At 35.4% G+C, this 15,678-nt stretch overlaps 1 protein-coding gene across 1 annotated transcript in view; it reads left to right on the forward strand.

The window, feature by feature from the left end:
* The window catches only part of LOC121426041 (integrin alpha pat-2-like), an 83,023-nt gene that overhangs the window by 24,281 nt on the left and 43,064 nt on the right, over positions 1-15,678 (forward strand). The window contains exons 6-13 of the mRNA XM_041622173.1: positions 1,172-1,214; positions 1,668-1,757; positions 2,789-2,877; positions 3,465-3,571; positions 4,846-4,951; positions 5,915-6,017; positions 9,296-9,399; positions 10,583-10,673. Coding sequence (XP_041478107.1) covers positions 1,172-1,214; positions 1,668-1,757; positions 2,789-2,877; positions 3,465-3,571; positions 4,846-4,951; positions 5,915-6,017; positions 9,296-9,399; positions 10,583-10,673 — 733 coding nt within the window. The remainder of the gene's footprint in view (positions 1-1,171; positions 1,215-1,667; positions 1,758-2,788; positions 2,878-3,464; positions 3,572-4,845; positions 4,952-5,914; positions 6,018-9,295; positions 9,400-10,582; positions 10,674-15,678) is intronic.

The raw sequence follows: 15,678 nt of genomic DNA on the forward strand, positions 1-15,678 counted from the left end.
TACTCACGTAAAATAGCAATATGTATATGTAATTCCCAAGCATATCAGGCTTTCCTTTTTTTTCCATTGACTAACCCCTTTCCCCTTTTTTAAGCCTCTCATTTCAGGTGTGAGTTCTCGTAGACCTCCAATTAATCTCCCTTTTCAGGCTTTGCCATCCGTTGCCAAGTGTATCATGTTATTCACTTTTTTTTCTTCTTGAGCCCCTCATTTCAGGAGTCTATACTCAAAGACCCCCATTCTTATGATAAATTCCGGTTCCCATGCAGGCATGCACCCCCTATGGCAGAGGACCATCTAGCTCTTAAAGGGGAATTAAACCTTTGGCACAAGTTGGCCTTTGTGGAAACAGAAAAGAAATCAAAGAATAAGATCAAAACAAGATTGAGAAAAACCGGATAAATAACGAGAAAGTTATGAGTATTTGAATATTGCGAGAACAACTCTCCCTTTGAAGAACTATAAAATACCCTGAAAATCTATATTTTTGCTCTTTCTCATCCGTATTTTTTTTTTGAAAAACTGTATTATTTGCCATCGGATTTAGAATACATGATCTACTGATAGATGTGATAAAATAGGCATTTTCAGTGAAATGGGAGGATCTAGATTACAATAATGATCTAAACTTCAAATGCTTATAACTTTCTTATCATTCATTCAATTATTATTAAACCTTTGTTTATCTGTTTCTTTGATTTTGTTTCTGTTTTTGCACAAGCTATCCTGTTTCAAAGGTTTCGTTTTCCTTTAGGTTCTTAAGCACCTCCTTCCATGGCAACTTCAGTTTGTAACTGTGTAGTTTCACATTTTGGGCTCTCTCAACCCCCCCCCCCCCCCTTCCAAATCCGATAACTCCTCCCCAGGGGTTGATAAGAATAATGGCAATTAGAGCAAGAAGGGGGAGGGGCGAATGGCCTAGTGATTAATAAGTGGTAGAAAAGGGAGGAGAGGAGAAAAAAAATAAATAAAATAATATATAGACATTATGAAGTGAAAAAAGGAAAAAAAAGAAGAGTAAAGGAAAGGAAGAGAGTGAAGAAAAGGAAGGCGAAACTGGGAATAATAGAGGATAATTTATAATGATTATCATGCCGCATTCAACGAAATCATGCAAATAATTCACCGGAGCCATTTCCGTGTTATAAAAAAATAATACTTTTATTTTCAGGATCATATCGTTTACGGAGCTGTTGGACTTGGCAGACAAGAAGGTATATTTCACTTATTTATAACATGTATAGTAAATAATAAAAATAACCGATATTACATCACATTATGAAAAAGGGTAAAACGAAATGCAGGTCTGTTTGAAGTTAATTGTAAATAGAAAGTACAAAGATTAGACGAAAAATTAAAATCCAAATTAAAACAAAAATAGAAATCTACAATAGAATAAACATAATAACTTTAACTACAATAACTTTAATTCAAGTGTTCGGCTATTATAAATGTACTAGCATATTCACTAATCACTTGAAGGAGTACTATTCAATTTGATTAAGAGTAATATCATAATAATTATAAAGTATGAGTAGGAGGTGGTGCATGTAAACGCCTTCGGGCATTGATTGGGATTTGAACGTCGAGACCATTAGATTGAAAAGCAAGTGTTATTTATAAAATGTATACGTTATGATGAAATTAGTAATGACTGCTTCTTACAGGTCAATTTTGGAAAAGTGATAGCAGGGGTGAGCAGAGACAAAAAAGACCAAAAAGGAAAGTTGGCGTCACAAGAGAGAACAACTACAGAGGTAACAGATAATGAAATTGTTGTCAATATTTTAGTTTTATTTCTTACTAGAGAAAAAAAATTCTAAGTTTTCATTCATATTTTGTAAAATATTGTTTTTTTATGATCAGTAATACTAATGATAATTATACTTGCTTATATAGCGCTTAATACTTACTTTGTCAGAAGTCTCTAAGTGCTCTACAGTATATGCAGCATAATTACCCTGGCTTTAGCAGTGCAGCTGTTAAGCGCGCTGCGTTTCAAGGAATAAATTCGTGTCAAGTACCCATTTTCCTCATTGATTTTACTAACTGATTTACTAATTGATACATCTATTTTGATCTTGAAGAGGTATTTACTTGTAACCGTCTATTGAAAAAAAAAAACGTGATAAAACCTGATCATTAGATGTTATTCAACTGTGAATATGATTTTTAACAGTAGCCATCCGTAGGAATCCATAAAGAGCATAGTACCTCAATGATCAAATGGTGCGAAGCACGAGCCGAGAAGAAAAATATATTCAGATCTGAAAAATAAGCAGTAGCTTTTTTTTAGTCATGCCACGTCTCTCATTAAATGAGCAATTCAAGCGCGAGCTGATTGTTTTTAATGTGTTGACTCACAAAAGAGAACGTTTTAAGCACTGATGGACATATAGGAATGTGATAACAATGAAAAAAATCAAAATAATAATGCGAGCGCGAATCACGAGCTGATTTTTTAAAATCAAGGCCTAAATAAAATAATGGAAGTTCGAAGTGCGATGAAAATACTGACTTTAAAAAGGAATGTGTGAAAGAGCCAATGTGTGCGTCGGGTGGATTGGATTGCAATTATTTTTCATCAAATTCTGAAAAATACGGTTTTTTCTGTTCCTTTTTTCAGATTATCTTTCTTTGCCCCTATTTCTTTCCTTTTTCCATTTGTTTCCAGCCGATGAGGGGGGGGGGGTAGTTACGCAACTATGCTAGGTAACCCTTATGTACGAAATACATAATGCTAAATGTTTGAATTTAAGTCAACATGATTCGGATTCTGTCCTTTCAGGCTATACAGTGGCTTCTGGTGATTTTAAAGGAGATTCGAACCCAGAATATGCTATATCAGTGCCCAGACATAAACAGGCCTTTGGCAAGGTAAGCATAATAAATAATCCAGACAGAAAATATATCAGTGTGTTTCGATGAATCAAGTAGGAAACGATGCGGGGGGGAGCTTGTTGGGATGCAACTGCCTATAGTTGCCCCACCCCTAAATGTTGAAAAAATAAACCGTATTGTAATACACCCTTGACCCCCCCAGCATTTTATTTTACCATCCACTTGATCCCCACTTTAAAATTCCAGTACCTCATCAAACGCATCACTATTTGAACTACAAGAACCGCTGGAATTGTTGAAAATCGATCAGTCTCCACATATTTTCCACCCACAATTCAATTATACATTGAAATTATGTAATGTTTCAACATGACTGTGTCCTCTGAATGGCTTAAGTTATCCATAGTGATATTGCTATCAATTTTAGATATGATAAGATAAACTGTGTCCCAAGATTTATTTTAAAAAATCAATATTTGTAAAAAAAAAACAACAAAGAAGCAAGGACACATAAGACTTGAAATGAAATATGTAACATCTTGATATAGTGGATCGGTTTTGGATTACGACAAAATGAGCAGATTATTTCAATACTAGAATCATCTCCATGTTCTATTTGACAGGTGGTTCTGTATGATAGTGACCTGAATGAGTACAATGAATTAGAGAATAGCGATATGGGGTCATATTTCGGCCATACACTAGTTACTTCCGACCTTAATAATGACGGGTAAGTACATAGATATGCTTTCCATTACTTCCTTTATCCGTAGAAAATGGTGACCTGCAGGTAGATTTTATTGTTTGGTGGTGGAGTTTCGAATGGACATCATGAGAGTAGCATGTGAAGATGTGTTGGTATCATTCTCGTATTTTGAAAATAAATACTAGCTACACCTGTATCCAGTTCAATTATCGGTCTTCCATGGTTGATTAATTTGGAATGCCATACTCGCTACACACCTCCATCGTCTCTCTCCTCAACTCAGAATACAATATGTGTCCAAACTGTCCATATATGCTTACACTATGTGGTCCTCGGTAGAAACTCATCGCTTTATACACACACACACCCTCGCCCTTCCTTACACCCCCTCACACACACACACACACACACCAAAGTGTATTGAAAGAAATTAGATAAATGCAAACAACTTGTGGCAACTCTCTTGTAAATGATAAAACAGTGAAAGAAATGAAAAGAATGAATAAAGGATACGTAGCTTCACTCACGGTTCCTCAGAGCTGTCATCCATTCTGAATCAAAGATTTCAAAAATTCCTGCGCCGATGGCAATGCCTCAACCACAAGACCACGGATGTGGGCCAGTAGTTTAGGCGAAACCGAGTTCAATTAACCGGCAGGCAAATTTCCAACTTGTTCTTGATTATTCATACGTTTGGTAAAGATGGGTTAATGAACAATGAGAAGCCGTTTGCAAGATTGGATCCCAGCTAATACAAGCCTGCATACATTCATTCATCAGAAAGAGAAAAAAATACATTGAAAGAAATTAAATGCAATCAAACTCAATGCAAACAACCTGTGGTAACTCGCTTGTAAATAATAAACAGTGAAAGAAATGACAATGGGAAATCAATGTCATCGATTCAAATTCTCCGCCGGGAATCATACTACTTTCTCTTTGTTTTTATTTAAGTAGAAAAATAATAATAATAAAACAAACAATGATACTAATGATTTAGTGCTTCTTAATAATCAGGGCCAAGCAAGGCTATGGCAGCGCTCACAACTTTCTGAGGAATTGCTTCCTGCCAGAATCCAATATCTCCCTTGAGTTGAGTGCAGCACATAGTGGTTCAATTTCTTGCTGAAGGAAAATATGCCAGCCATGGCTCGGATTTGAACCCTGAACCTCTCTTTCAAGTTCAGAGATTGATACACTAGGCCACATTGCTCAACAGCCATTAACTTCACTATATATTATCCAGTTAATATCGTGAAATACATATTGTTTATTCCTTTTTCGAATTTATTTTCTAGCTACGATGACCTGGTCGTCAGCGCCCCTCTTTTTACCGATTCCATTTCTAACAATGGTTCACTTTGGGAGATAGGAAAAGTCTTCATTTACTACAACGACAGAAATGTAAGTTCAATACATCTTTCGGATCCTTTTCCACCGTCTTGAGATTCGGACTAAAATACAATCGAATTTTATGCGATGACGTCATAATCTCATAGCGCCCTCCCTCGGAGGATAAAGAAATGTGCGTAAACTGAGTTTTCAGAGATTTGTCAGCTGCAGATCACCAACATGTGCAGTCCAATGGCGGGGCAGCCTTTTGCATTTTAATGTTTTATTAATAACAAATGACCCGTAGAAATTATAACCATTATTTTTTTCAGCATTTGATCTGTTATGTTGTGTTATTCTAATAGAAAATTAAAATGTGTTGCTGATAATGCCTTATGAGGATCACCATAAGAAGAAAAATGTGTAATAAAAGTAGAGCATTAAAGGCTCTTCACCACTGACTAGACTCGTATCATGCCATTTCTGGCTGTGATTGCATTTCGTAAAAGGCATACTGATTCAAACGCCTTAATTGATCCACCTCAAGTCCGTCAACTACTCATTGCTGGACAGGTTCATTTCCCATAATCCATCATATCATGCAGTCAGGCCCACTTGAACACACTGATTGAATGTTCTATGCATTCATTTCACAATAAACATGATAAAGAAGTGTGCCTGTAACATGTAATAACCAATTAATTAGCAAAACAGGTACATTTCCGCTCAAAAACACTTAAGTTTCTGTGCGCAAATAAAATTGTAGGCTAAATCATCCTCTGCATTGCTGAGATTCAGAATAGGTCTAATTCAAGATTTACCAGAAATAACGCACAGTATTGGTCAGGTCGCTCGATTTAAGGTAAAAGGCTGGATGGTTCTCCCCTTTAAAAGAGCGTTTAAGGTAAAAGGCAACGTGGGATGTAATGGTTCTCACTTATGCTAATAATGCCTTTCTTTTCTACCAATTGAAAAAAAAGTTTTCAATTCATCTTGATGTTTATACCTTTCATTTTTTATCATGTCTGTCCATAGGGTGGTTTTGGCTATGCTGATACCATCACCGGTCGTGATGTCGGCGGGAGGTTTGGGTATGCAGCGACGTCACTTGGGGACATCAACGTCGATGGATTCAACGGTATGCCAATTCAATTGACTCTCTCAGGTTAATAATGATGGGATGGGTTATCGATAAAGATGGCTTATTGGAATTTCTTTTACCTGGGAGTAAATTATACCATGGACCCTACATGATTATACCCACACCCCATCAATTGATAGATCAGTTAAACAGATTTCTGGGGCAATAGTTTGCCTCATCCCTTTAAAAAGCGACAGCAGGAAAGTTTAAAGAATGTCAAAGTTATTTTGCTATCCACTCTGAATCTTTGTCGACATCATGGATTTGAGTAAAAGGGTTGGCGTGTCTTTCAAAATAGTTTAAAATTTAGTAAAATGATAAATACATATAACTGTTATAACCGTTTCTTCTTCTATTGGTTTGTTACATTTTTACATCTACTATAGTACTTCTGTTCAATATCACAATATAGGTCTCACAAATAGGGGCCTGCAATGCCTAAATCAGCATTAATCCCATCCAAAAAAAAAAAAAAAACTTTATCATATATTTTGGTAGTCTATTATATATTTTAACAACATGGTAGCATTATATAGGTCGAGGCATACTACAAATTCAAAGTATTCATCACTTTCGACCTCAACCGAATTATACCTTCCCCTGTCCTTCAACGGCATATTTTAAGATGCAAACAAAACTTGGTTTTTGGCTCAGAATTGAAACCATATCCGGTATTCGGATCAATTGATTTCCAAATATCGGACAGGGTACGTGGAGTGTCAAATATGGGTCAGCGAAAGAACAGACATGATGATGCACAAGGAAGCTGAATTACAGTTATTGAATGATAGATATGCAACAGAAGACGGCGGGGGTGGGGTGGGCGTGTGCGTGTGTGTGTGCGTTTCATTCTATTTCATTTGTATATTCATTTTCTCCCATTTCACTTTTCTTCATTTTGTAAGTAACATAAATTCATAAGACATCAGAATGCCATAAAATATATACAAGTTATTATGATAGAAGTGCGTGTGGGCTTGTGCGAGTCGGGGTGAGTGTTGTTGAAAAAAAAGTGCGCCCGTGAATGGGGCGTGAGGGTGTTGAACGTGCGTGGAAGCTAATGTGCGTGAGTGGGTAGATGCGTATGTGTGCGCGTGCGTGAATTGATGCGTGAACGGGGAGGTAAGGGGGTTAAGGGTTTTGTCAAAATCCCTTCAGATTACACCTATGCCATTTTATTTTTTGTACTAGGGGTTGTGTGAGTTTTTTAAAAAACATTACGTTCTATCAGGTTTGACGAGGGGATACACCCCATTCCTCCAGAAATACTTTATCCAAGTGGTTATGCGAAGCTACTCAGCAAGACGGCGAGAAAATTCCTCTTGTTTAATTTGCTGAATCAAGTCTTTCAGCTATCATGACCTATATATTTATAACGCATCCTCTTGGAAATATGGAAAATACATTTACCGCCTATTTCCTCCCCGTCCGGGCTTCGAGGTGGCTGAAGTTCACACAGCCAGTGACTGGTACTTGGATATTCCTTCAAAATGTTATGTGACTGTCTCTATATTCATCCCTCGATGTTTTATATTCCCATCCGTCAACCTATCTTACGTCCGTCTCCTATTTGCTCTATTACTTAAGTTTCATGTTTTTTTTTATTTTCATGCATATTGAATTACTATACAGTCTGTCATAATTAAGGAATACATTCATTCAAACAACATTAGCGCCGAGACATATTTTGATAAAATACTCTAAATATGCATATATAATAACGTGTTTATTTTTGGTTAAGGTGTTCATTTATTTTTTGTGGTAACCGAACAGTAAATTACTTTAAAGGGATACCACGGGCTAAAAATGATATATTGTAATGAATAAAGTAATATTCACCAAGCTAAATGTTGACAATGTTATCATGATCTGGTAACAAAGTACAAGAATAATAGAGATATCGAGCGATTATTAAGCTTGATAATGATGGCGGCCCTCTGCTTTGCCTCAATATTGATTTTGTCCCTTTTCATCTGAGGCACGACTGAAATTAGGAAATATCTTTACAACGCGACATACTCGTGATTATCAAGGGATATCCTCCGATATAGAGGATGTCTTCCCCTATAGAGTCACTGTCTCAAAATCAAATACTTCTTTTCATCAATCTTCATATATTCCAAGGACGGCTCGGTTGTGGAATTCACTCCCATCCAACACATTCCCTCTAGCTCCCAGCATGGACAGATTTTAAGATAGTGTTAATTCATTTTTAATTAGCTTGATGTAAAACATTGTAATTTTAATTTAATTATGGTTCTTACGTGGCAGCCATGGACCACATTTCATCATTTTATGATGACAACATCAGGCCCAAAGAACAATCTTTAAAAAATAGGCCTACAGTATTCCCTCAGCTCATCATCACATGAGAGTAGTTTGATATCTTTTGCGTTCTCCAACTGAAATGAGGCCAAAGTTCCGGGCCAAAGTTATGTAATCAATGTGACTCTTCCGCTGCCTTTATGAATCATATAAGGAACACGTAATCATTTATGCCTCTTTTTTCATGTCGGGGTACGAAGCCTGATGATTTTTCCGTGACCAGTCTTTAAAGGTTAAGTTCACCCCAGAGGAAAGTTGATTTGAATTAATAGAGAAAATCAAAAAGGCACAGCACTGCAAATTTATTCAAAATCGGATATAAAATAAGTTAGTTATGACACTTTAAAGTTTATCGTATCTTTCACAAAACATTTAAAGAGAATCGATGATGTCCCCATTCACTATTTTTTTTCAATCGTTTGAACTATACAATAATTCAATTTTTACTGATTAAACAATACGGACCCTTATAGTAAATAAAGAGGCTTTAACAGGAGGAAATTTTAATTTGTAAACAAATTTTCGGCATTAATCCTATAAGATAAGATCTCATGCTCGATCTTTAATGAAAATCATAAGTCAGAAAAATTTGGAACCAGTGGGATTCGAACCTGCCATCTACTGCTTTTCGGGCAGCGACTTAACCACCAGGCTATTCTGGTTCACGGCTAAATCACGATGAACTGGAATTCAAATACCCTCGATCCTCTTGCATTTGTTTTGTTTGAACAAAAGAATGTTAAAACAATATCAACTCCACATGTTCAGGTAGGAATGAAAGTTTATTTCACACGACAAGGAGGAAACAATGATAATGATTCACATTTCATGTAATGAAATACAAAATAAAATAGTGAGTGGATGGTGTCATCAGTCTCCACATTTGTAAACTGCTCAAATATGATAAATATTAGTAATGAATCAATATTTTTTTCATGATTTCATTCCAGATTTAGCCATCTCTGCCCCATTCATTGACAAAGGAAACAGAGGAAAAGTCTTTATATATCATGGGATAGGCCACAATGCCAGGCTGCCCTTGACGCCAGTACAGGTAATAATAATTACACAATCATGGTACTCTCATTGTGGTTGTCGTTGAAGGCGATTGTTATTTGGTGATTGATAGATGCGGTAACCGCCCATTACGTGTAACTAAGTTAATTACAAGTTCGGAATCGATTTCCATTTTTCATGTCATAACTGATTACGCTTTACTTTGTCATTTTGTTGTTGAAAATTAGAGGTGAAATCAATCGATTAATGCCATTGGTGAGAATGTAAAGTTTACTTACTAAGCTTATTAATATGATCGTACCTCTTTAATTACAGTAAGTAATAATAATAATTAATATGCTACAAACCTTTTTAACACACACAGTAGGCCTACAAGCTATCGGGACAATTTTGCCAGTTCTGACTTGCAGTGGGCCCGTTAAAACGTATTTAGTGCATCTGTTACATTGTATACTAATACAACTGGCTCTGGTGGAGACTGGGAGTTTGAAAATAAAGACAATGCCCGACTTTATGTACAGTGTATAAATATAATTCGAATGATCAGTCTCAAAACATTATGCCTACTTAGCTTATATCGAGGAGCATGACACTGATAAAAATTATAAAGCTTGCCTTTAAAATTTCGATATAATCTCAATTTGCTTGTTTTGAGCAAGTGTTGACGTACCTGCATCTTATATGGAAGAGAGCAGTAGAGGGCTCACTCTTGAATTCTTGTCACGATGCCTTCACTTCGTTTTAGGAAGAAAAAAACCCGATGTTATGATATAATGAATCAAAATGCCGCTAATTTAGTTTGGCAACTTTAAACATATCTTTTGGTGCTGGTAACAATAGAAAATGAAATGAATAAGAAATTTTAACAAAACTTACAGAGCATTGTGTAAAATGTATTGTGTAAAAATGTACAGATATGATATCTGCAATATATAGTTCCGTTATAAAATGAATAAAAATGAAGATTCGAAAAACTACTATGAAAAACTCCCATCCATTTTAATATTTTGTGATCCCACATGTTTTTACCAAGACCTGGAAAAGCACATGGTAATGGCATTTACACAATATCAAGTTAACATTGCTGCTCTAAGTAAGCATGGAGCTGTAGGGTAAACACTTTAGGGTTGCCTCCAATCAGTCTCTATCGAAATAACTTTTCTATAACAGAACTCGAAAATATCACCTTAGATATTTTTTTTCTTTGTAACTATTTCTAGGTATTAGAGTCCAGACAGTTTGGTCAAGTCCTTGTCCCGTTTGGTTGTGCGCTGTCAGCAGGAGTCGATGTAGACTCCAATTCTTATCCAGGTAAAAATACCATGCGGTCTAATTTAAATTTTGTATTATATCCCCCTTTATGAATATTCATGAGTATTCTAGATAAACGATTGGTCAATTCGCGATCATGTGACAAAGAGCGAAGAGCCCCGTATTGCTTTCTTCTTCGCTATTTCTAAACGGTATTTTTTATGGTGTTTTTTTTTTCAATTGATCACAAATAACCCTCATTTTGAATGTCATTTTTGATCAGGCCCACCATGTTTTTACCATGACGGGCCTAGTGTTAGGCCTACATTTTAGTGTCTAGGGCTTGCAAGCCTGTCTTAGAAGATATAAATTATTGTTGTCGTTGTGTTCTACGATGTTAAATTAATTTTCTAGTTAGTATATACTCACCGACACCAGTAAACTGCTTCATTTCTGTCCACAATATATACCCACAAAGAAACTCAAAGCTCTGCTGAATTTGGAGCAGATATTGAACTGAACGGTGGAGTCGTTGAGGGCACTACAGTACGAGGGAACTGTCCAGAAAAAATTCAAGCTCTTGTCGACCCCCAAACGATATCAATCACTGCGAAAGTGAAGTCCAGTTATTGCACAAATCCATTAAAATAAAAAACTTGTCACGTTATCGTGTCCGCAGAAAACAACATATGGAAATTTTTCCAAGTCACACAGTGAATGAATAAAATAATCAAGAGGTACATGTATGTCCAAAGACGCTAATCCAAAATCTATATATAAAATCCATACACAAAGTAGAAGTAATGGTAACACTATAAAAAAATCCAGTAAATCCGAGTGGTCCAAGTGTGCATGGTGTGTAAACCATGAGGAAAGCGACTATATCAGTGTATATCATGCGATCAAGAAAGAAGAAAGGAGGTAAAAAAAAGTTACCACAGCAAATGTTCCGGATCGAACCACGCCTTGAAATGAAATGATTGGTTGAACGAAAGTTTGTTGACCAAAAACAACAGCTGCCATTCGTCGGTTGATGATAAGCAAATTTTGATTGGTTGTTCAGAAAATCGATAAGGCGTGCAAGTTTTGGAATGCGCGTACGTGTTAAAGTACGACAAAACAGGAAATGTCAAGTACGCTTAAAAATATGTGAAACATGTAATTTACAAAGATGAGCGAACAATCCTGTGCAATATTCAAGAAAACTTGAACTTGCTACATACGCATAGCCTTTGCTTACAGGCCATTTCTGTGTTCATTTACTTCTTTTAGACAAAACCTGTTCTGTCCAGCTAGTCAAAAATATTTTCTTTCTTCAATTATAAACTATGTTGTTATATAATATTGTAATGTCATTCTATTTTATTAGAACGGAACACCAATGAATACAATACAAATAGACCTACTACTTTCATTCTGATACAAGGAAGTAAAGAATAATAATAATTATTGAACTAAAGTGCTGATGACAGAGAACTTGGCAACAAAAAAGAGAATTCCATAGCTATCGAGAGGGGCACAGGTGGAGGTGCCGTTAATCTACATTGCTCTTTTATCCTGCTTTCAAATAAATGGAAATGCTATGTGCATTATTGATAACTATGCGTGCAATTAAAAAAAATATTTGTAGAGTTACAGTTGAAGATATCCTATCACGTTCTGGTATAAAAGCATTTGTGGAATATGCAGCTCAATATGTCATAAATCGGAAAATTGCCAATTCGTCTACTGCCAACTCGTCCACTCACCAAATTGTCATTTTTCATTTAGTCTGTCATTCCGTTAAACAACATCTCGTCTAACAACCATTTGGTCCAATAAGCATTTAGTCCAATCAACACTTCGTCTAATCACCATTTTTTCTCATAACCAGTTGATCTAATTTACATTTCATTTTCATTCCTTTTGCACAATTAACACTTATTCCAATTAGATTTGATTTGATTTTGATTTGATTTTATTGATTTCCGTTTCACAACATAAGAATGATAAATATAACATGATAAGGTCGAAAATACTGCAAAACATAATAGATATATATAACATAATCTTAGACTTAAGGAACATGATTTAACAAATAAAAAAAAAAAACAACCTAATATGACATTTGTATTTGAAAGTAAAACGGAGGGTCTTGCCGAAAAAAGCCAAGCTTGTACAAAAGGCAAGACCCTAAATAAACTTAGTTTCATTACACACAAAAAACACTGAGTCGTAATGATATGTAGAGCTTTTGTTTACAAATAAATACAAACAGCATTAAGGTGGAAGGGGGGGTAGGGGAAGAAGAGGGGAGGGATAGAGAAGTGCAGTGCACATGACGTAGAAAGAAAGCGGGCAGCAGGAGCAGGTACTTTGGCTAATTACGATTAGAAAGAAAAAAGCAATAACAAATTATACATGTATATGTATATAATATGAAAGCATACAATACACATATACATTGACGCCGAGAATGATAAAGAAAGAGAGAAAAAAAAACAGTTATTCAGCATGACCTGCTTGCAACGAGTATTGCAAAATCAACATTTATTTCAGTTTGCGTTTAAAAATATGTATATTAGGGGATTCTTTAAAATCTTGAGGCAGAGAGTTCCAGTAGGCAGGCCCGGAGAAGACAAATGAATTCTTTGCAAATAAAGTTCTTGTTAAAGGAAGGTGATAATATTGTCGTTGCCGTGTTGGGTAGCAGTGTACTGATGCATTTTTTTGGAACATATTTGAGAAAATAGTGGGGAGATCCTCCTTGCTTAATTTGAACATAAATTGGCTAAGTTCAAAGAGATATATGTCACTTACTTTGAGAATGTTGTTTTCAAAAAATAAGGTATCAGTATGTGATCTAAAGTGTGTTTGAAAAATTATTCTTAGAGATTTTTTCTGGAGAAGTAGTATTCTATTTAGTTGTGTTTGTATTGCACATCCCCAGGCAATTATTCCGTAATTAATATATGGTAGAATAAGGGTGTAGTATAATGTTAATAAAGTTCGAGAAGGGAGAAAAAATTTTAGTTTATTAATAATTCCAATGTTTCTGGAAATTGTTTTACATATACTATCAATATGAGGCTTCCAAGATAATTTGTTGTCAATAAGGACACCCAAGAATCTGGTAGTGGAAACATTATTAAGAACAAAATTATCGAAGAAAATACTGTCTGGTAGAGTATTAATTTTATTGCTAAAAAGCATGTAGTTTGTCTTCTGGTGATTAAGTGAAAGTTTGTTGGCCTTGATCCAATCTGTAACATTTGTTAGTTCAGAATTTATGATTCTAACGAGTTGATTAATATCATCATGGGAAAAAAAAATATTGGAGTCGTCAGCAAAAAGTATAAATGAAAGCAAATCTGATGTATTTTTAATATCATTGATATAAGTAATAAAAAGAAGTGGGCCTAGTAGGCTACCCTGGGGGACACCGCAAGTAATTGGAAGAGTAGATGAAATGCTATTATTAACTGATACAAATTGGGTCCTGTCAGTGAGGTAGCTCCTGAACCACTCCAATTAGACCAAATGGTTTATGAACTAAATGGCTATTGAACCAATTAGTTATTAGACAAAATGCTGAGTGGACGAATTGGCATTCATACCATGGGGATAGTGGACGAACTGATGGTAGACCAAAATGATAGTAGACGAGTTGGATTTGGCTTAAGACGAATTGGAAATAAACCCATAAATCCAGGGCGCGTTTCATCAACATTTTCGTCCGACAAGTTGTCAGATCTGTCATCTTTCCGTGATTTTGATTGGCTGAGAGGCAGTGTTTCTATGGTAACTAGTTGTCAGATCTGTCATCTTTCCTTGATTTTGATTGGCTGAGAGGCAGTGTTTCTATGGTAACTGTCGGATAACACAGGACTTGTCGGATAAAACGTCCGACAAGTCCTTTCATGAAACGCTCCCCTGATATTAAGTTTGCTTCTATAAACATGTGCTATTGCATCATATTCAGGATTATAATGATGATAAAATATTATAGCAAATCCATTACAATCGAATATTTCATCAAACAAATTGCAAAACTTTTTTTAGTTTCAACTTTTTTTAGTAATCTTTTATTCTCTTCTCTCATAAAACAAAATTGAACATAGTAAAATATAACATTCATTACAAAGTTTGATTTGAACTTACAAATATTATGGTTACATTTGACAATTCTTAACAAAATGAATTTAAACAATGTCATAAATAAATTCTAAATCAATTCAATTTGTTGTGTCTGATGTATTACACTTTTATATATACATAATACATATGTTAATTGAAGAAAAAAAAAGTACAGCCTAAAATCAAATTATTCACCATTTATCACAAAGAAAACTCTGTAAAGAAACCTGTATAGTTTATTAAAATAATATGGGATTTATGAGAGAAGATTTACTATTGATAATCTTCGGACCTTCCCGCACACTCACATCCCACCCCCATCACACTCAAAACAGATTCACGCACAAACACCCCCTGCCCACACACCCTTAAACACACAAACACCCGCACATACACCCTCACACACACATACCTCCACCAGATCAAATGCATTTCATCTGTCCGCATAAGTAAGGCAGCTGTCGTGAAAATAAGTGCATATCATGCATTTATTAAAAACAAAAACAAATGGATTCGGACTGCCTCGTCATCATGAAGTGTGAAAATTGTCCCACTTCCTCAGGTGACCGGATAATTTTCCACGTGCCTTAGTCCAGTCATTTAAAATTTTCACTTGGAACAAATTGCAACAGAATTTATTCCAATGCAGAACGTTTCTTTGAGGTCCATAGAAGACCATACTAAAAGTCCCAGAAAATCCGAATAGGGGAAAGTGTTCTAATTTGCATAAACATAATGGTTAATTTTGGTCATATTCGCTCATTAAGTTTACGTAGCAGACGACGCCAGTGTAGACTATGTACTCAGACCCGATTACAAATCATATCAATTCCGGCCTCGATATACTATAAACATTGACTTCCTCAAACTATCGCTGTATCATAAATATCAGTAAGCAAAGATTTATACCACAAGAACATTGTTACTATTAACATTAAATACGTAAATT

Source organism: Lytechinus variegatus, chromosome 13 (assembly GCF_018143015.1).
Source record: "Lytechinus variegatus isolate NC3 chromosome 13, Lvar_3.0, whole genome shotgun sequence".
In the NCBI taxonomy this organism is placed as follows: Eukaryota; Metazoa; Echinodermata; class Echinoidea; order Temnopleuroida; family Toxopneustidae; genus Lytechinus; species Lytechinus variegatus.